We start from the raw sequence: 22,077 nt of genomic DNA on the forward strand, positions 1-22,077 counted from the left end.
AGACTAAATAAGATGTCTTACGAAGAGGACCCTAACCTGCTGTGTCAGGAAATAGTGGTCTGCATTTGTCCTGTGTGTTTCTGGACATAGGTTTCCCATCTGTCCTAGAAGGGAGTCGGATTAGGCGATTCTTTCCAGATGAAAATTTCTATTTTAAATAATGCTGAAAGCAGAAAAGGAAATGCCCTGGCCCTCTGACCCAGTTTAAACACCTGTCTTGGTTTTACAGTCAAATAACAATCATTTCCCAAAGGTTGAGTGTCAAAAGGGATAGCTGAAAAACCCCAGACACTCAGAATATTCGCCGGCTCCATTGACAAAAGTGACTTCCCACGCTTTGCCCACAGAGGGCATCCCTGCTCATTGATATGTAGACCAGGCAAAGGCAGCTGCTGGAAGCCTCCTCCGACCGCTCTTTTTTCCCTTCACCGTCATCTCTCTGCCCCCACCCCCTTCCCGTGGAGTCTTTGCCTGATCCAGTGTGTTTCCCTCCAGTCTCCACATTTTCCCTTCCAGCCCTCCACTTCTCTGGATCAATGGATAGTACGGCTCCAACTCCCACCTCACACACCGCTGGCGGACACCCCAGTAACAAGTGAGAGCGCTACACCCCGCAGACCCCTGCCTCTCCTCCCCGGGTCCCTTCGGCTCTTGGAGGAAAAACAAACAGCATCCCCAGATCTCCTGCGGATTTTTCTTTTTCAACTTTATCCAGCCTTGGACAGGGAACCAGCCTCGACCTTTTAATGCACAGCCCCGCCACAGGATTGCTTTCTATCTCCTCTTGGTCCCTTCTGGATATTCTCTTTATTGATGACTCAAGAACCCCGTGGAGAGCGGTTTTCCCTCTTCTTCCTCCCTCTGTCTCCTTGAGTTAGTTTTCTAAGGTTTTACCGGAGCTTGGCATCTCTTGGACCGAATGGAACTTTTCGCTGCCTCCTTTTGCTGCTGATTCTGTCAGTGGACGAGGAAAGAGGCAGAAGAGGCACAGGGGAGGTGGAGAAAGAGGTGGAGGAAGAGGACGAGGAGGAGGAGGAGGAAGCCGAAGGGGCTCGGCGCGTGTGTGTGCATGTGTGCATGCGTGTGTGAGTGCATGTGTGTGAGTGCCGCCACTGCCCAGGACCTCCGGCCCCGAAGGTGTTGGCTGAAATATGGAGAATAGTCTTGGATGTGTTTGGGTACCCAAGCTGGCTTTTGTACTCTTCGGAGCTTCCCTGCTCAGCGCACATCTTCAAGTCACCGGTAAGAGGTTCTTTCCTTTATTCTCCTCCACTGCCCCCCATGCCCCCTTTCCTTATTTCATCTGGGGAGTATTAGAATTGGGGTAGTGGAAGAAAGAGCAAGATAATCTGTGCTCGCTCTCCTCCCCATTTCCTCACAGATGATAAAAGACTGGAAGACTCCCCCCACCCCGGGGGGGGGGGGAGCGGAGGATGTTGGCGATTGGGAAGAGGGGTGCCCCTTTGCTCTTTTAAATCTGGTGCTTCTTGCATCTTTCGTTTTGCAAATACTTGAGTTGTTTTGGAGAGCTGACTGGCTGGGGCAGGGAGGAGGCAGGCGATGGGGATGTCGTTGAAAGGAATTGGGTTGGATCCTTAAAGCCTTGGAAACCTACCAAGAAGGAGAATTGGGGCAACAGGACCAAGTAGGGGAGGTCGTGGGGGGTGCTGTGAGGAAGTCAGTGTGGAATGTAGATGGTGGGGCTGAGAATGTGCTTCTGTGTGACTCAGGTTTGGATTTTCAGCCCTGGTGATTAAGAACTGAGAAGGGGACAGCTAATGTGTTTGGGCACTTTGGAGGAAAGGACGGTGGTGCCCAAAGAGGAACGGAGTTGCCAGGAGGAGGGAGGCATGTTTTATTTTATTGTATTTTATTTTAACGGTGAATGCAGTTAGCAAGCTAAGTCTCCATATATCTCCAGGATACTTCCAAACTCCAAATAATTGATATTCTGGGGAACCAGCCCCCTGGCCCTGACATTTGGCAAACACAGTTTCTAATTAAAAATGTCAAAACTGTTTGGGGATTGGATTGGGTTCTAGCAGGGAGGGATGCTCAGGGCTGCTGCAGTCTCCTAAAAGGGAGCTGGGGGCTTCCATGGCCAGAAAAAAAAGAGCAAAATGACTCATTATGATGTCCATTCTTTTTGTCGGGCCTCACCACAAGTGTAGATAGGCACTGGGGTACAGGAGATGGACTCGGCAGAGAAGGAGGGGAGAGCAGCCGGTGAGCATTCAAATCCCTTTGGAAACCACCTTTTCCCTTTTCTTTATCAAAAAGGAAAGGAGCCTCAGGCTGGGGCCAGGCGTCCAGTAAGAGCCCTCAACCCACGCCTTGGAAATTAACCCGGAATGTAATGTAAATCACAGCAAAGCCCCCTGCCTCCCTGGAGCCTGCAGCTCCAGCTTTCTTGTTCCTGCTAAGCGCTGCCAGGCCCAGGGTTGCGAACCCAGTGGTGAATGCGCCTCTCCCGTCGGCTAGGGATTCAGTCAAGCACGGGGCCAGCTGAACGCTCCCCAAATCCTGGCTCTGCCACACTCAAGCAGGAATCTGCGCAACCTCACCAACCGGACTCCTCACCTTCGTTTGGCCTGACAGAAGGAGCCGAGCGAGAGTGAGGAGTGTGTGTCTGCGCCTGTGTGTGCCTGTGTGTGTGTGTGGGGGGGGGGGGGTGGGGGCTGCGGGGAGGGGGGTTGGCCAGACAGAGTGAGCAAGAGCGAGGGGTGAGTGTGTGTGTGTGTGTGTACACGCAGGGGTGAGTGTGTGTGTGTGTGTGTGTGTACGCGCGCGCACGCTCACAGCCGCATCTGCCGACAGGCAGCCCGCGCGCTCCCTCCCTTCCTCCCTCTAGGCCGGTCCCCTCCTCCCTAGCTCCTCTCTCCCAGCTCCCAGAGCTTTGTCCTCAGCAATTACTCCCTCTGAAGGTGGGCGGGGGGGGGGGGGGGGGGGGGGGGGGGGCATCTCGCTGTAATGAATAGGTGTCTTTTTAAAATTCCCTCCTCACTAGACGCTAGAGGCTGCTGCAGGAGGACCCTTGTGCACAGAAGACAAGAGTTGCGCTCTCGCAGGCAGTTTGGGACGCCCCCACAGAAGGAGAGGGGAAGTTTAGAGGGGTCATCCTTCCTGGATGGAAAGTCTGCCAGGCTGGGCCTGAAATGCCTTGGCTGAAAACATTGCATTAGACAAAGGTGTGCAAAAATGGACAATGACGTTTTGTCAGTTACACTAAAATATTGTAAAGCCATTACCCAAGTGACTTTGGCAAGGGTGGGGATAAATGAATAGAGATTTGTATATGTTTTACGAAGATTTAAATTAGTTAAATATTCCCTTCCCATTTATTGAAGTTTCTTATATAGAGAGTTGGGGCTGTACAGTATTACTGCTTTATTTTAATTTCAACCTCACTTCAACAGACAAGTCTATGCTTGCAAAGGCAGACAAAAATATACATATACAAAGGGATATGCCTGTGGATAGGTTTGCGGGTCTAAATCTTTAAGCTGTTCTGTACTTCTAAATTGTTGCTGTTATGTACAAATGAATTGTGATGCGTTTTGCTCATGCCCCAGGAAAGTAGATGGTGCAGTTTTGGGATATTGCTAATTCACATCACTCTGGTCTTTGCTCATTAGTCTGTTTCTCCTCTTTCTCTTAGTAGCAGTTTCCCCTCTTCAGGAACACAGAAGGGAATTAATGCTGAAGAAAGCACAGTTCACTCCATGAAAGGACCAGTAGGAGGTGCCCTTAATAAGGCCAAATGTCTAGTTTACTGATAAGTGAAATTCTCATTCAGCAGGATGTTTCAAAGACTTTGTTGATTAGTAACAAAGGATTATGGAGACTAGCACAATAGCCCTGGATATTTTCCCACTTCCTAGATAGAGTCCGAAACTGCTGTAGATTTTATGAAATCACTGTGACATAACAAAGGGCATCTCTGAACAGTATTGGCATAGGATGGGGACAAGGTGCCGGAGGAGGGTGGTGGCTTTTCATGTGGCTTTTGTAAGATGCCACCTCCTTATATATTTGACTTGAGCCACAAGCAGAGGTACTAAGTAGAGTCTTGGGACCTCAGATGAGATGAAAACTTTAGATGCTCGATGTTAACGAATGCAATAGCATATATACATGTTAATTAATTTTTCATATTTATGTTTGCGTTACATTCCATTGAAAACAATTTATGAGAGTCTATATAGTTTGGACATGATGAAATGAGGCTTTGCTGCCTCCAGTATCAACCCTTCTAATCCCCCAACCATAGCAGATCAGATGCCCCCATCTAAGTTTGCTGTTGAGTGAAGCATGACAGCACCTGAGGGTGCCTGAATGGCCTGGGTGTCCACTCTTCTGTGAGTGTGGCAGTATAAATCGCCAGCAACCTGTCATAGCTTCCATTTTCCACACAGCAGCCGTTACCCTCTGAGTTATGAAGCATGTGAAACAGCCACCACATGTGTTATATGTGAATATATTAGGCTTAGTGCATTTGCTTTAATGCTCTTAAAAGCTGGGCTGGCTTGAGCTGCTGATAGGCATTTTTTTCTGAGGAGAGATTTATAACTTCTCAGTGTGTATGACTTACATTTATTCTTTGGCAAGTTAACCTCTCAGCAAACTTCCTTATTGTTTTCATTGAAGAGGAAGAGCCTTAATCCTATCTAAATTCCTGAATGAAGCCCTGCTGAAAGTTTCTTGGGGAGTATAGCATATTTGCAGGCTATAGTATGGTTTTCTCAGAAATGGGACACTTGGACAAGAGATTTGGGGAGGTAACTTTTGGGTGGAAGGGGGTATTTTTAATTTCTGGAGTGGGAATGAATGACACTGCATATTTCAGGGGAATCCCAGCACTCTATTCTCCAAAGCATCTTTTATGAGAAGGATTTTTTTTTCCTCTCTGGCTTGCATTTCTGCTTTCATGCATCCAATAATCTAAGATTTCCAAATGCATGTGATTTGCTCCTAGAATGTTTTCCACTGCGCACACCAGGGTCATCTGGTACCATCTCCCTCCTTTGGAAACAAGCCCTGATTTAAACCTTGAGGTCTCAACCAAAACACTTCTTATCTTTCGGTGGTGCCACATGTTTACAGGCAGTGCTGACGTTTCTGAACAGCATATTTCTTTCCAAGGCAGACTGGGTCCCGAGATTATATTTTAAAGCAAATATGCTTTGGAAGATGTGCCACCGTAAGCTTTGCATGTCAGACTTTCTCCTCATGCTTCTACCGGCCAGGGTAACTCTGTTAGAAAAGAGTGTAGTAGTTTCTGGCATTTTCTTAAAGTAAAACACGATCATACGTACACAAAGAGAAGGGGATTTCTAACTTCCATATGCCTCCTTTTTAGATGTGTGACGTTAGGCTGAATTAAAATAGCGCTAATTACACAAAGACACTTCTGGAAACCACTGTGACTTCCCTAGCGAGTGAGCTCTTCTTACCTGGTTATATAGATCTTCCCGCTTTTGGTATATACGGCCCGTATCACTCTCAGGAACTTGCATCAAGTTAGGAACACATTGCTTTGTTGTGGTGTTTGTTTCACAGCTACTAGCTCAAATGATACATTTTTGAGGATTAATCTACCTCATATGATAATCTCTTAGATGAGCTATATACGTAAATTTCAGGAAATCTTAGTTTGCCTATATAAAAAGAATAATGGCATAAGCTCAGTGAGAATTATTTGACTAATTAAAGGTAAGAAGTCACTTGGTTCTGGAAACATACTGTAATCCCTAATGTAGATTGATAAATACTATATGCCTTTACAATTCATAAAATGTAAACGTGGGATCTTCTCTTTTATTCTCCCTGTTTTTTCATTTTGATGCTCCAGAGGAGGATTAAGAGTTTCATGAATTGTCACAACAGTTATGCCTTAATGAGTCATAGCCTGGGATCTCACTAGCTCTTGATTGAAACACACTGAATTAAATATGAATGTACTGCCTGGCCACTTGCTCTCCATGCTGCCTGCTAGTGGGCCCCTTGCTTCTCTCCAGCCTGTCTGTAAGAATCCTAGTTCTCCTCTTGCAACTGTAAGGCATCAATACTGCCTCTCTTGCTTCAACTCAGGAGAACCTTTGTTACCATGAATCCAGGCCCCAGATCCACAGGCATGGTGCTTAACATGCTGTATTATACTTTGCAAGGTCATGAGGATTGCCTTCAAAACGAATTTTTAAATTTTCACAAGTGTTTCTTTTAGTGGAGAGTTAAGCTGTACTCTGAAGACAGCTAAGTAGTGCTCTTACCGTAGGAGACTCTGACTAGTAGCCTCTCAGCCAGTATTATTGGAGTTCTAGAGCTCATCAATATTAAGAAGATATAGAAGTGCATACTAGAAAACAGTAGGTTGTGCCAACCGGGGCATGCTGTGTTTTCAGGAGACTGTTACCGGGTAGGAATAATGTAAATTTCATTTTCTTTAAAGTTACTACTTATCTGAGGTCAAAGCATTTCTTAATGGTATTATAATATCCGTAGCATGCCACTGCCCCAAAGCATTTAAGATCTTTTTCTTCAAAACAAGACCTTAAGTAAAGCACATGTTAAGCGTGTCAATAAGACAGGATGAACAATCCAGACTATTTTCCCTGTAGACCAATTAAAAAAAAAGTGCAAGATAAAATTACATGTTACATATGGCAAGTGGGTAATAGCAAAAAATAAAGTGTAAATTATTATACACCTTTATAATTGCAGCACTCAGGTAAATTACAGCACAATTTATAACCACACTTTTGCTTCCTCCCACAGTGGAGTTCTGATTCCTTATCTTCTATTTCTCTGGTTTAGCACCATACTAACAGCAGAAATATAGGTTGGCTGATTGATGATCAAAATTACTATAGTGCTTTAAAGTTCTTTGACAAATTTTAGCCTAAGGTTAACAAACCAGGCCCCTTTCACTCAACTGTTTAGCAAATATGTTTTCCTTAGTGGTTTAAAAATGCCCGAACACTGGTGATAAGATTTAGAAATATGTAGTAATGTGTACAATTAAGTATTCCTTCTTTTTCACTATTGATGGTAATTTGCCAATGGTAAGGCTAGTACATGTTGCTTTTTATAAATAGCTCCAAACATCCATATTATTCACAGATTTCATTTCTTGGAGGGAAAGTTCAACCAGAAAACACACAAATCATTCCGTATTTATTGATCATATTTTTAAGGTCTATTATTATGACCTGACTTGAGTGGGAAAGTTTCTCTTCTCTGCTAAATTCCATAAACCCAGTGCCTATAACTTACTTCTTATTTTCATGATGTACTTTAGCTTAATTTTACACATCCACATTCTGTGACTTCTTACTTGCTCAGTCATCTAGCAGTTTCCAGGGAGGAAGCCTCTTTATATCACTTGTGACTGATGGGACTTAACAGGAGTACGTGTTGCAATTTGGGCATTTTGCCCTTGTCCTTTGCTCCTCCTTTAAAGATTGGTTCTTGCTACAAGGCTCCTCTTGAGAGTATCTAGGACAGAAATGTTCCACTGAATTAATCTTTATGATGCGGTCTAATGAAAGTACCAACTCATTAGTGCATTTTGACCTAACAGGGCTAATAGTACCAACATTATTCTAATATCTAAAATATTCTTAAATATGCTTTTAAATTTTTATAAGAGAACTAAGGAGTTAAACAATTAGCATAAATATTATTTAATCAAGTCAGTTTTCTTAGTAGCAGAAGTTTCTTGTTAAATGTCAACATTTTTGGATTTACTTACTTTTCCATAGTCTTTAACAACTCTTTACTCACTTAGCTGTCTTTTAGGAATGTAGGACAGAATTTAATCTTTCTTTAATGGATCCAAGGCATCACTGTGACTCAGTTATTATATCATCTGATATTATAGCAGTGATTTCTGAAGATATTACATCATAGAGGGCTGTTTATTTTTCTGCGAAGTGGCCATGGGCTGCTGCCTTTGTTTTCTTCGTAGTTTTATTCCTGATTTATAAAATGCATTTTATCCACTTGTTTGTGTCTAGGTGGAACTTCTTCCTGTTATAAGATTTCTTCAAAATAGTCCTTTTCTTTTCTACTTTTGATTTGCTAAGACATAGGGGACTGAGTTTTGTTGCAGTTATGTCTAAAGTAAAAGAGACTCTAAATCAGGATCTGAGTCCCTCACTAGAGGAAAAAAGAGCTAATTGGTTTTAACTAATGGGTTTGTAACATTTCTGAAATCCGATATTACTTTGGTTACCATTTTTCTTTATACGACATGTTTTTCCCTGTTAAATGAGAGTGTAGACTTCATAACTTTTAGTTATGTTACTAGTTTCAACGTTATATGGTTTATTATGAACTACACAATACAAACAGTGCTTGCTATAATTAATAATATGTTGATGATCGTGATAACAGTAATTATAATGAAATAACCCATGTACCCACCAGCAATTTTCTTAATTTTATGTTAATTAGTTTCCTGCCTTCTTTATATATTTGCTGCATATTCATGCATCTTTAGCATGTTATTTTGTTTTGCTTGTACTTAACTATTATGAAGTAAATGTAATGTGTGTATTCTCTGATTTGCATTTTTGATAAACATTAAGTATTTGAGATTCATATGAGGGTGCATAATGTGGTATTTCAGTCACTTTCTTTGCTTTATAATATTCCATAATATTAATCATATCTTATTTAACTTACCATCGATGGACTTTTGAGAAGTATTTTATTATTGCCAATAATGCTGTTATGAGCCTTCTTCTATGTGTCCTCAAGAACAAATTTGCTATCATGTCTAGGGTGCATATATAGGAGGAGGGACATACAAAGGACATCTAAGTCATAGAAAGGCCATCTTTACTTTTTGGAGGCAGTGACGAGTTTCATCTATTGAAACTCCCACAAGGAGCAGAGGAAAATCCCCTTTGCTCCATGTCTCCACTAGTATTTAGTATTGTCATGTGTTTAATTTGCCCTCATCTGGTGGATGTGAATTAGAATCTCAATGTGGCTTTAATTTGCATTTCCCTGATTAATAATAAGATGAGCATTCCCCCCCCCCCCATAAATTTAGTGGCCATTTATAGTTTCAGCAAGATAATTCGATGATTCTGTTTCTCCAGAACTGAACAACCATTTACTTTGGAGGTATCAATATTATCGGTAGTCATTCTGCTTTTCCTACTAAGCAACCGTTTGCATTTAGGCATAGATAGATGTTATCAGTAGTCTGACTTTTAGTAGTATCATGTTGTGGCCTGATACTGTGTCATGCTTATTTTAGCACAGACTTTCCTTAAACACCTTCCAAATGAAAAACAAATCCTTAGCCACTGTAGAATTATTGGTTATCTAGAGCAGCTCTTGCCTTGTCAGTATCCTGCTTTATTCTGTTTGTTATGTCTTTGTAACATATCACTTACAAGGAAGCAGGATGCTGGGGTGCCAGGCTTAATTTGATGACCAATTCCCTGAATATCATGAAACCTAAACATAACTGAATTGCATAGTTACAAGAACAGATATGAAGTCCAAGTTAAAATCCTTGGTCTGACCATTTGAACTTGGGTTTGTTTCTAGTAGGGTAAAATACGTAGACCCAGGATGATTGTTACATATGTGACTGTGGCTTTCAAACAACATCCATGCTCTTGTACCTCCAGAGTTTTGTTTGGGTTCATAATTGTTTCATCTGTTCCCATGGGGCAGCTAATGAAGGGCTCTGGATGAAATGAGGCAATAGATATGCTAGCAGTGGCTTTGCTGGTGTGTTTCCTCTGTGTTGACTCATTAGAGATGTGCACGAAGGCTGAGACATCTGAGCAGACCCTCTGGACCCAGAGTTCCCAATCCATTGTTGCCACATCTTTTCTCAGCCTCATGGGATCCCAGAAGAATATAAATTAGAAAATCTGCAAAGCTTTCCCTTTCATGTCTAATGTCTGGGCGAGGTTGTTCCCTGCAGGACAATTTCTAGTTATTTTTTCTCTCTGGTTTGAGACATCTCCAGGGATGATCTCCCTGTTTCCCTTGGGAAACTTTTCAGCAGCATATAAATTCTTAATGTTAAAAATTTATTTTGCACTCCATCCTAGATAATCCTGTTCTCAATATGCTTCCCATTGCTCCTATCACTCAGCTCCCTGGTCCCTGTTTCTCCTTGTCAGTGGTACTCTGCCTCTTTCATGGAGAAGCCTGTTAGGTAGTTCTAGCCTCAAGTAATTCTTGGGTTCCCTTCTTAGTCTTTATTTAGCAAGACTATTAAATACTTTGTTTATTTAATCTTTCTTCCTACCCCTTCAGAAGCTTCATCATGTTTATTTTTCTTACCTGAACTCCCTCTAGTTTGTTTATATCTTCCTGGTAATCAAGGGCCCCCCAATTTAATGTTCTGTTCTAAGTAGGCTGTCCCGAGTCATATATTAGAAAGTACAGATTTAGTATAGTATTTTACTTATTATATAACCATCCTGTGAACACACATTTGTCTCCCTTCAAATTTGTGTTCTCATTTGTCAGATAGGACTATTGGTGCCTAACAAAATCATTGAGGTATCATAAGGATCAAATAAGATCAAGAAGTTGATTCAAGGGGCATCTGGGTGAAACAGCTGGTTAAGTATCTGACTCTTGATTTCGGCTCAGGTCATAATTCCCAGTTCATGTGTTTGAGTCCTGAACTGGGCTCTGTGCTGACAGTGCAGAGCCTGCTTGGGATTCTCTCTTTCCTCTCACTCTGCCTCTGCCCCTCTCTCTCAAAATAATAAATTAACTTTAAAAATAAAAGAAGTTGATTCAAGATAATAGTTACTAAGCATTTTCTATAGCTTACAGAGAATTAACAGAAAGTCTTAAATGTGTTTCTGCCCTCACGGGTTTATCATCAAATGGGTATGACGGGCACAGACGTAGCTAAATACTATACAAGGCAGAATGATGTACTCATTAAAAAAAGAAGCACAAGCAAAATGGGGCAGACTCTGAAAAATATTAACTACCTTGTTTATGCATTATAGCATTAATATATTTATATTCGCCAGATGGGCTGACAGAGCCAATTGATTCCTCTTTGTATTTTTAGGTTGGCCAAAACAAAAGAAAACAAAAATAAAAAGGAGGGAGGGTAAAAAGTTGCTACTCACATTTAATTTTTTTTTTCAACATTTATTTATTTTTGGGACAGAGAGAGACAGAGCATGAACGGGGGAGGGGCAGAGAGAGAGGGAGACACAGAATTGGAAACAGGCTCCAGGCTCTGAGCCATCAGCCCAGAGCCGGACGCGGGGCTCGAACTCACGGACCGCAAGATCGTGACCTGGCTGAAGTCGGACGCTCAACCGACTGCGCCACCCAGGCGCCCCATTAAACCAAGCTATAGGTATGCTAAGAATGAAGATATCAGAGGTATTCTTGGTAGATCAGACAGCCTATTGCTATAAATACATCCCCAGGCTTCCATGACCTTCTCCTCCTTTATTTACTGAGTCTATGCCTGGCACTGTGCTAAGGCGGTGATGGAGTTTTGAGCCTACTGAATGGAAATGCTAACCAAATAAATGTATTAATCCACAGTTGCAAATGAGATAAGGCTTTGGAAAAACAAAAGCAAAAAAGTTTTGTAGGTGAGTGACTCAGACTGTATATCAAAGAAGCCTTCCCTGAGAAAGTTGTAGTTGACATCTGAAGAATGAGTTAGCTTAAAGAGGGGATGTTTGAGAAGGGCAGGGAAGAGAATGGTCGGTAAGAAAAGTGAGTGCAAAGACCCTGTGGTGGGAGGAAGCATAGTGAATTCAAGGAAGATCAGTCTATCCAGGGCCAGGAGAACTAAGCATTTTAATGGCATAGCCGAGGCTGGACAACACTTTTGGACCCCTCTCTCATACTCAATATACTGGTTGAATGGATTGAAATGAGTTCACGACAAAGACCTTTTTCTAATCTCAGCATAAACATTTAAAAACGTAAGTAGGGGTGCCTGAATGGCTTAGTCAGTTAAGCCTCCCACTTTGGCTCAGGTCACGATCTCACAGTTTGTGAGTTTGAGCCCTGCGTCAGGCTGTGTGCTGACAGCTCAGAGCCTGGAGCCTGCTTCAGATTCTGCGTCTCCCTTGCTCTCTGCCCCTCTCCTCCTTGTACTCTGTCTCTCTCTCCCTCAGAATAAATAAACATTAAAAAAAAATAAGCAAATTACTTAGGCAATCTTTGCCCTGATTTTCTTATTAATTATCAAATAAGAGTTTATGAACCTATCCTATGTGTCTAGAAATACCTTATGGGGTTGTGTGGACGTAACTAATGCAATAAAGGAAAGGGATTTAGAAAAGTATAAAAGACTAGCAAATGCAGGTGATTATCGATAAGCATGTGTAACAGGCTACTTTCACTTGGAAAGCTATCACTCTGCAGAGGGAAACAGAACTTTACCTGTTCTGTGCAGGTAAGAACAGCATGAGGAAACTTCTTTCACTATGGCCTCCTTTCAATTGTGTGCTTCATCACTCTTGGTGAATTAAAAAGCACTGAACCTAAGATTTTTTTTTCAGATTATTTTCTCACTATGCTCCTTTCGTATACATTTTCTCTCCAATATTATTTCTTAAAAACATGGATGAGTGTTCTCTTGGCTTTTTTTTTTAAACGTTTATTTATTTTTGAGAGAGAGAGAGAGTGCAAGCAGGGAAGAGCAGAGAGAGAGGGAGACACAGAATCTGAAACAGGCTACGAGCTGCCTGCACAGGGCCTGATGTGGGGCTCAGACTCACAGACTGTGAGATCATGACCTGAGCCGAAGTTAGACGCTTAACTGACTGAGCCACCCACGCGCCCTGAGTGTTCTCTTAGCTTTAAGTTACAGCTCATATAGATGTGACTGAGCTTGCAACATTTCCTCTACTGCCGCAAGTTGCAAACAAGTCACTGCACAGCCCTGTGTGTGGTCTTTGGTCATGATGAGAGGTAGTGCAACGTAGGGAGAAAAGCATGCTGGTAAGTGGACTTGACCTTGATCTCCCTATCTGTGAAATGGAGACAAAGGCAACCTCTCGTTTCCAACTTTAAGTTGGGCATAAATCACTTCAACAGTTAGACACAAAATAACTAGTGTAATCCCAACAATAGGTGTTCTGTAAATGCTACTTTAAGTGTTATCTTAATATGAGCTAGGTTTATGCTGGGATTGTCTTTATAAATAGAAAATTTCACAGACATGGGCAGGCCACCCGTAAAACCCACCTCAATTTTATTGTTGTAGTTGAAGATTTAAGACATAGAAATAAATATGATAGACTCTCAACAGCAGTTTTGAAATCCAGTCCATGCTTTGTTTAGTGGGCCAGGGTTTAGCAGGCCGTGGTCCATGCCTTTGCTGCAGTTAGAGGCAAACAAGTTCAGCTGAGTTAGACGTGACACAGCACAGTCCTGCTCAAATCTGGTGCCGTGTAACACCATGTGTGGATTCCTCGTCCAAATTAACCTCCTCCATTGGCTCTCTCTGAGTAACCACATCCATTTCCTGCAGACTCATTGATTCTGGCATCCACTCAGCATGAACTTTTGGAAGTTAGTGCTTGCTTGGTTAATGTGTAGTGCTAGGTATAATTTGTCCCAAAGGTCTTCTTTCTGGAGGAGAGGCTGTCAACTTGGCTGCATATCAATGCCCAGCCCTAGGTCTTACCAATTAACTTAGACTCTTAGAGATGAGGCCTAACATATAAGAAGTTATTAAATCTTAGGTGGTTCCAAAGGGCAGCCAAGTTTGAGAACCAGTATCCTTGGGCCTTGCTCTTCAAAGTGTGATCCATGGACGGCAGCATTTGCAACTCCAGGAAGCTTTTGAAAGAAATGCAGAAACTTAGGCCACACCCAGACCTAGTAAATTAGAATCTCTGGTGACTGGGAAACACTGCCCTAGGAGACTGAAAATACAGTGGGGAAAGTACTCTTGCTCTATTTTTTGTAAAAATCTAGTCAATGGGGAAAATGCTCCAGCCAGACTGGGTGAGTTTTAGTTACTTTGAAGCCTCTTTGGGGAGCTTTGACTTCAGGAGCTGGTCTTGCAATGGTAAATGATGCCAACATCAAAGTCCTCTGCTTTGTGGTTCAGTGGCTAATATATTTCTCGAAGGCTGTGACATATTTCATTTTCCTTGAGATGAAAAGCCCTTGAAAATGCTCTTTAGGTGTTCCATCTGCCTTTTCCCTTCTTTTCTCATCAGTGCTCAAGAAGAAGGTACATTTTAAAAGGGTCTGCCGGTTTTCATTCTATATGGCCACCCCCACCCCCATCCCCTTTCCTCCTTCAGAATGCTTAGGCTCAGGGAAAAAAGGCAGTATTTGAAAGGGACACAGGGGCCCTGGGTCCTTCTTCACCCCACCTCCTCTGCCTCTCAAGTCTGATGCTAAAAACACATATGTGCTCAAAGTAAGACTGTGAGGGGCGACCCCACGGTGAACCTCGCCTTGTGACTGGGAACTAACTGTCTTCAGGCCGTGAAACAGCCCAAGTGCTCGTTTGCCTGGGCTTATGTGGCAGGGGAAGGAGGGCATAACTGAGGTTTTTGAAGAGTAAAGCTTTACAGACGGATAGCTCAGTGCGAGGTTTTGAAGTTCTTGCTCTGCACTGCTGGCAGACAGAGGAGCTTTAACTGGCCTGCCTCGAATCACACTGTACAAGAGGAGAACGTGGGGGCTCAGCTGTGCAGATTAGAGCAATCTGAATGAAAATCACTAGTGTTCCTCCTGGTAAGAGAAGTTGCTGCTTAGCTCATGAACTGTAGGCCCTTTTCTGGTCCCTGTAGAAAATGAGGAGGGCTTTGTGAAAGGTTATGTAAGGCTGCTGGTTCTTTTCGCCCCTAGAGTAAAATTCTATTCAGAGAGGGGTGACACGGCCTCTCAAGGGGGGGAAAAGTGTGATTCTGACCCTACAGCTTAGAAGAGATAATTTAGTCATGTTTTAAGAATTAAAGGAAGAGAGGAAGAACAAAATTGTCGGCAGTGAGAGTGGGGCGTACGAAAAGAAGTAGGACTCTCAGAGTGCATCACAGCCCTGGTCCTGGTCGTTGCAGCATTTATAGGGTGCCACCTGTTCCCGTTCTTCTGGAACCGAGCGGTTTCCCTGGAAACAGGACTTTTAGTATTAACAAGAAGACCAGCCCAGGTTAACTGGAATGGTGGGTCACCCTAAATTAGGTACCTGACGTGGGGAGGAGAGTGGGGGGAATTTTTAAGGGCTTTCAGCAGCGCCGTGGTGCTTTAGACAGCACACAGCCGGAAGGAGGAAGAATTTGGGGGTGCACCAGGACATACTAAGGGGAGCTGTTCCAGCAGCCCAAAGATGGGTGCCCGTTTGGAGGTTTAGAAATGACTGTGTCCTTGGCCATCATATTTGACTCATCCAGTCCTTACCTTCTAACCCTATGCTAAGGTCAAAATTGATGTCCAAAACGGAAGGTGTGTTTTTGTTTTTGTTTGTTTTATTTTCTTTTGGTCAACTACCTGGCCTGGGCTGGCCAGCTACCTGGGCCGAGGAAAAAAAACAAAAACAGAGCAACAAACAAAAACAACTTGTCAGAAACAGCTTATTTTCAATATCAGGATATGTTTTAGAGATAGTAGTATGATGTATTTGTTGGAGAGATAATGTCTAAGACTTCATGCTTCATTGTGCTGGGTCATATTAATCATTCAATAAATACCTGTTAATGAATTGATTTCCATATAATGGTTATTCTCAAGTTAATTCTTCATGGAATCTGAAGTTATTCTTGTGCACAAGCCAAACAAAGCTAAGAATATGTTAAATCTCAGAGTACTTTCCTTTTAACTATAGAAAAATGTATTATTTCCCTCTCTCCTTTTTGCTTGCTTTTTTTCCTTTACATGACACTATTACCAATTTGATGGTAACATTACAGTGTTCTTGTGAAAAAATCTAAAATCAAAGAAATCTTGCAAATTTTAAAATGCTGATATGTGGTGTGATGTGATGTGTATGATGTGTGGTGTGGTGTAATGAGTCTATAAAATTCGCTCTCATTAAGCTCTGTTACTAAAGCAGTTAGGGCATTTTTCAACTCACATGTATGAACGTGGTACAAAATAAAATAGGTAAATAATTATTTCCTACATAATTCTATCAGAGATAGGCTCTCTGTTTTCCCTAGAAGAATTATTCCTGAGGATTGGGATGAATCAAAGAATTAAAATGCTATTTTTTTAGAAGTCAGTGGAAGCCAGGACAAGATGATGGAGGTAAGAGAGTGCCCCTGAATGAGAAGGTCAATACTTTGTGTGTTTCAGTGCATCAGTCAAGCAGGAAAGGACCTCAGCAGTTGTTTAAGATGACCCTCTCATTATACTGATGATCAAACAGAGTTCCAGAGAAGCTAACTGAGCCCCCAAATTACAAATCCCAGAATGCGTGCATGGGACTGAATCTTGGCTCTGCCGAGACTTAACTTTTTGACTATCGTTATGTTTCAGTCCTCGTCCTTAAAACTGGGGAAACCATTGCTGCATGGGTTAATGGTTGTTTTTTTTTTTTTTTTTTTTTGGATTGTACTTATTTTTTATTATTTTTAATTAAGTATTTATTTTAATTCCAGTAGAGTTAACTTACAGTCTTATATTAGATTCAGGTAGATAATATAGTGATTTAACAATTCTATACCGTGGGGGTTAATGTTTTTAAAAATGCATTACTCAGAAGGATTAGCACAATTCTTGACACATAGTGAGCACTAAGTTATTGCTCTGTGTATGCATTCAATCAGCAGATGTTTATTGAGATCATGCTTGGTTTACCACATTTGGTGGCTCCTACAGTTAGTTGTAAAAAGCATATAATGCACTGCCATTGTTGTTATAGAGTTAACAGAATGCTTGGGGAAATAAGACTTAGACAGTTTAAATAGGAAAAAAAAAAAAGATAAGAAAGAGCAGATCACAAGACCGTATACTATTAAGAACCAAATGAGTGAGGAGTACAGGTAGAGTACAGGAAGAAGAACACTGTTAGAAAGACTTCATGAATGAAAAGCAACTGAGCCTGGTAGACACGCTGATTAGAAAGGAAAAAAAGGGCATTTCTTTGTGGACACTGCTCTTTATATGTTCAGGCTCTGGGCAAAAAGTGGAAGGATGGGGAGCACTTCACTTCCAAGAGCCAGCCACTCCCTCACCTCAGGCACTGGTTCTCATCACCAGCAGTGGCTCCTTTGTTCTCTAGCCTCTTTCCAAATGGATTTGTGATAGCCTAGGAAAAAACAGGAGAGAAAAGTAACAGGATCACCTGAGGAGTATATTTGGCAGCATAAATAATGTAATTTTAGAATGAAGAGGTTTTGCCTGCAAGGCTTTACCTAGTAATTTTAAGGAGGTCTCAGAAGGACAAGTTGCTCAGGAGAGGACACATGCTGTCACACACCACATTTTGAACTCTGAAATCTAGTGGCTGAGAAAGCATATTTAGGCCCTTGAACTGATGGAATAAGCGTGTGCTAGAAATTAATGTTTCCATCTTTTTCTTTTTAGCACAGCTTTAAGATGTATAGTAAGCTTTCGCTCAGGATGCCAAAATCCTTTATTACTAATACATGAAGGGTGTTAGCTAGCCCGTAAAAGGTTTTCTGTACATCTTACAGCCAGAGGGCAAGTAGCCCAGCTCAGAATTTGCAGATTAAATAGTTCTTCTTTTGTTCTTTGTACCGAAATACTAAGTCATGTAAGGTTATGATAATTAATAATTGATAAATGCTGATACACTGTTTCATGTTAGTCTGGTACTTAAATTTTCTAATAGATTTCATATCCATTGTCTAAATTCATCTCCCATTACCTCTAAAAAGTAGGCAACGTGCTTAACCCATGTTTTGTGAGTGGGTTATGAAGATTGGTGGTTACTTGTTTAATATCACACAGAAGTTACCAATTCTGTAAGAAAAAACCAAGTTTTCTGACTGAATCCATTACTCACTAGTATGTAACTGCCACCTTCCAAAAGCAAGAGCAAAACAAAAACAAAAAAAGCAAGGCATCCCACTTTTTTGTTTCCCTAAAATGCATGTACTTAAAAAAAAGATATCTAGTACCAAAACCTTAATTTTTTTTTAAATTTTTTTTAACGTTTATTTATTTTTGAGACAGAGACAGAGCATGAACAGGGGAGGGGCAGAGAGAGAGAGACACACACAGAATCTGAAACAGGCTCCAGGCTCTGAGCTGTCAGCACAGAGCCCGACATGGGGCTCGAACTCACGGACCGCGAGATCATGACCTGAGCCGAAGTTGGACGCTTAACCGACCGAGCCACCCAGGCGCCCCAAAACCTTAATTTTTTTTTTTTTAATTTTTTTTTTCAACGTTTATTTATTTTTGGGACAGAGAGAGACAGAGCATGAACGGGGGAGGGGCAGAGAGAGAGGGAGACACAGAATCGGAAACAGGCTCCAGGCTCTGAGCCATCAGCCCAGAGCCTGACGCGGGGCTCGAACTCACAGACCGCGAGACCGTGACCTGGCTGAAGTCGGACGCTTAACTGACTGCGCCACCCATGCACCCCAAAACCTTAATTTTTAATAGCATTCTCCAATAAAAGGAACAAGAGTCCCTTGGAGAAATGGCTGATTCTAGGACTTAGACTGGAAATGTTTAGTCTGAGGCATCTAATAGTACCAGAGAGTAAGGAAGTTCTTTAAAAGAAATGCCAAACCTACAATGATAGAGAAGGTCAAAAGGACACAGGAGCTAACTGAAAGCTCTCAATAGCCAATGCTGGAACAAGTTTTCTTTTTAAAGATTTTATTTTTAAGTAATCTTTAATCCAACATGGGACTTGAACCTATATCCCCAAGATCAAGAGTCCCATGTTCCACTGACTGAGCCAACCAGGTGCCCCTGGCCAATGTTGGAGCAAAGTGAGCAACACAATAAATCAGGTAATTTTACAAAATGAACGTCCATGAATTCATACTGCTATAAATAAATGATTGAATGAATACATGGGAGAGAGTAGACAAATCTATGCAGAAGAAGTCCACATAATTCATATAGACAATTCACCCTCTAGGAGGTGGAGAATTACCCCCACTCTTTTCAGCATGGGCTGTGCACAGTGACTTCTTCCAAAGAGTACAGTATGTTTATAAGGGGGAGGAGGGCAGAAATTTTACAGAGGAGAAACCTGACAAACACTACCTCAGCCAGATTATCAGGGTCATAATCAATAATGATAAATCATGTTAGTAGCTTGTACCCCGTATGATGTGATGAGAATGGCACTTCATCTCTGTGATTCCCCCCCAACCCCCAAATCCATAACCCAGTCTAGTTTTGAGAAAAATAGCAGACAAACTCTAATTGAGAGACACTCTACAAAATACCTGACCATTGCTCTTAAAAACAATCAAACATAAAAAATAAGGACAGTTGGAGCACCTGAGTGGCTCAGTTGTTTAAGCATCCAACTTCAGCTCAGGTCATGATCTCACAGTTCATGAGTTCAAGCCCCGCATAAGGCTCTGGAGCCTGCGTCAGACTCTGTCTCCCCCTCTCTCTCTGCCCCTTCCCCGCTCACACTCTGTCTCTGTCTCACTGTCTCAAAAATAAATAAACATTATTATTTTTTTTTAAATAAGGACAGTCTGGGGGCACCTGGGTGGCTCGGTTGGTTAAGCATCTGACTTCGGCTCAGGTCATGATCTCACGGTTCGTGAGTTCGAGCCCCGCGTAGGGCTCTGTGCTGACCGCTTAGAGCCTGGAGCCTGTTTCAGATTCTGTGTCTCCCTCTTTCTCTGCCCCTCCCCTGTTCATGCTCTGTCTCTCTCTGTCTCAAAAATAAATAAACGTTAAAATAAATAAATAAATAAATAAATAAATAAATAAATAAATAAATAAGGAAGGAAGGACGGTCTGAGAAACTGTCAGTGCTGCAAGAAGCCTAAGGAGATGGGATGATGAAATGTAATATGCTATTGTGTATGGGATTGTGGAACAGAAAAATGACTTTAGGTAGAAATTCAAGATATCTAAATAAAGTATGGAGTTCAGCTAATAATAATATGTCAGTATTGGGGGGCCTGGGTGGCTCAGTCGGTTAAGCATCTGACTTCGGCTCAGGTCATTATCTCACAGTTGGTAGGTTCGAGCCCTGCGTCATGCTCTGTGCTGACAGCTCAGAGCCTGGAGCCCGCTTCGAATTCTGTGTCTCCTCCTCTCTCTTCACCTCCCATGCTTATGCTCTGTCTCTCTCTCTCAATGATAAACATTAAAAAAAAATTTAAAAATGTCAGTATTGATTCATTAATTTTAATAACTGCCATATCAATGTTTTATTAATAGTAGGTGAAACTTAGCATGAAATATGTGAGAACTTTCTATACTATCTGCACAATTTTCCTATAAATCTGAAACGATTCTAAAATTTTTTTAAGGTTAAAAAGTACTTGTGTTTCTTAAGAATGGAATGCAAGGCAGAGCATTTAATCCCACTAGACTTGTTTCTTCCTCTTTAAAACAATTTCAGTCTTGTATGGTTATTATGAGAGTTAGTGATGATGTTTGTATAACGCTTAATGTCTCTGTACGTTTCTCAAGGTGTAGCGGCATCAGCACTACTTGTATGTGTCTTAAAATGCGAATGTACAGGCTCCACCTCACATCACCTGAACCAGAGTCCCTGGGCAGCCCAGGAGGGGCTAGGAAACAGCATTTTTAGCATGCCTTCTACATTATTCTTAGGCACACTTAAGTTTGAAAACCACTGTACTTTGCTGTGTATTTTCTTAAAAATTAATCATGGTAGTTCTCTGTGGAGCCAGTCTTTGAACTCAGGGTCTGATTTTGAATCAGGTGGATTGAGTTTAGGTCCTAACTCTAGAACTTTCCAAATGGGAGAGCTAGAACAAGACACTCTACCTTTCTGTGCTATAGTAAAAGCAGGTTAAGGGTGATGAGAAGAAACTTGAGTCCATAATGACTTCCTTGAGCGGCAATACCATCTTGAGATAGTTCTCTTCTGGACTTCTTGTTAATGTAGTAAATTAAACCTCTATTTGGTTTTAACCCATCATAATGGGGTTTCTGTCATGTGCAGCTCGTCTCAGTCCTAACTCCTGTAGGCTCTCATATTGAGTTACTTACTCCTCACAATAAAACATAAGGAACTGACATTATATCCTTTTGTAGGTGGCAAAAGTGAGACACCAAGAAGTTGGATAATTTTTCCATCATGGCTCCATGCTAGTAAATTGCAGACTTATGATTCAAATCCTGCTTCAAAATACATGTTCTGAAATCCATGCTGTAATTTCTAGATAAATAGTAGTTACTATTATTATTTTATTATTGTTGTTATTTTATAATATTCACCTTTCCTTCCAAATAGGCAATGTTTCCTATGAGCCATTTATTATTTAGACACTTCTAGATTATTGAGTATCTAAATAAAAACTCAATTTTCTGTTAATCGTTTTCAAATGTCACAGTTTTCACTAACAAGTTATAAGACAGCTTCATGCACTTTAATTTCCTCTGAAAAGAAATTCACTGCCACCTTATAAAAGACTAACATTCAGGCTACAGCTTTGGAATGCTAATGCCCTACCTTAACAACCAGGCTAAGCTCTATAAGTCACATATGTGTTGTGATTTCTCTCCCATTGTAGAGTAAGGAAATTTCACATAGTTTTGATATATCGTGTAAATTAGGCCAACAGAGTGCTGTGCTGTGTCTTCATTAAAATAGGAGACGGTAATAATGCAACCATGTAGCGTGGTCTTGCAGCCTTTGAGTTATGAACATTCAATAGCATCTCCTTACTTGTGCTTAAGTTGGCATTTGTGAGCAGCATATGATCAATTAATCAATAACCCAATTTTCTGTTAAAGAGATGGTGCATCATTTTTTTAAAAAATCAGGGACCATTGTATGATTTTATGAAAAGAGCTGTGTCAGCAAGGAAACTTGTTTGAAAAACATTGAAAGCCTTTATTTGAGGATGATGATTTTGCTTAACTAAGCCAAAAGTGAAATTGGATACAAATGTTCAGTTCCTGAACCATTTTATTATTTTGCAACTGCTAGAAAGCAAAGTACCA

General features: G+C 41.4%; 1 protein-coding gene across 4 annotated transcripts in view; it reads left to right on the forward strand.

Annotated features, from left to right (window-relative positions):
• Positions 1–378: 378 nt before the first annotated feature.
• DCC (DCC netrin 1 receptor) overlaps positions 379–22,077 on the forward strand; it is a 1,162,490-nt gene continuing 1,140,791 nt past the window's right edge. Inside the window, exon 1 of one of the 4 annotated variants that reach the window (XM_086683010.1) lies at positions 379–1,242. In XM_086683010.1, coding sequence (XP_086539136.1) covers positions 1,152–1,242 — 91 coding nt within the window. In that variant the 5' untranslated portion in view covers positions 379–1,151. The remainder of the gene's footprint in view (positions 1,243–22,077) is intronic. The other 3 variants (XM_086683011.1, XM_086683012.1, XM_086683009.1) reach the window with 3 other exon arrangements.

This window comes from Puma concolor, chromosome D3 (genome assembly GCF_028749965.1).
Source record: "Puma concolor isolate L17-30 chromosome D3, mPumCon1.1.hap2, whole genome shotgun sequence".
NCBI lineage: Eukaryota > Metazoa > Chordata > Mammalia > Carnivora > Felidae > Puma > Puma concolor.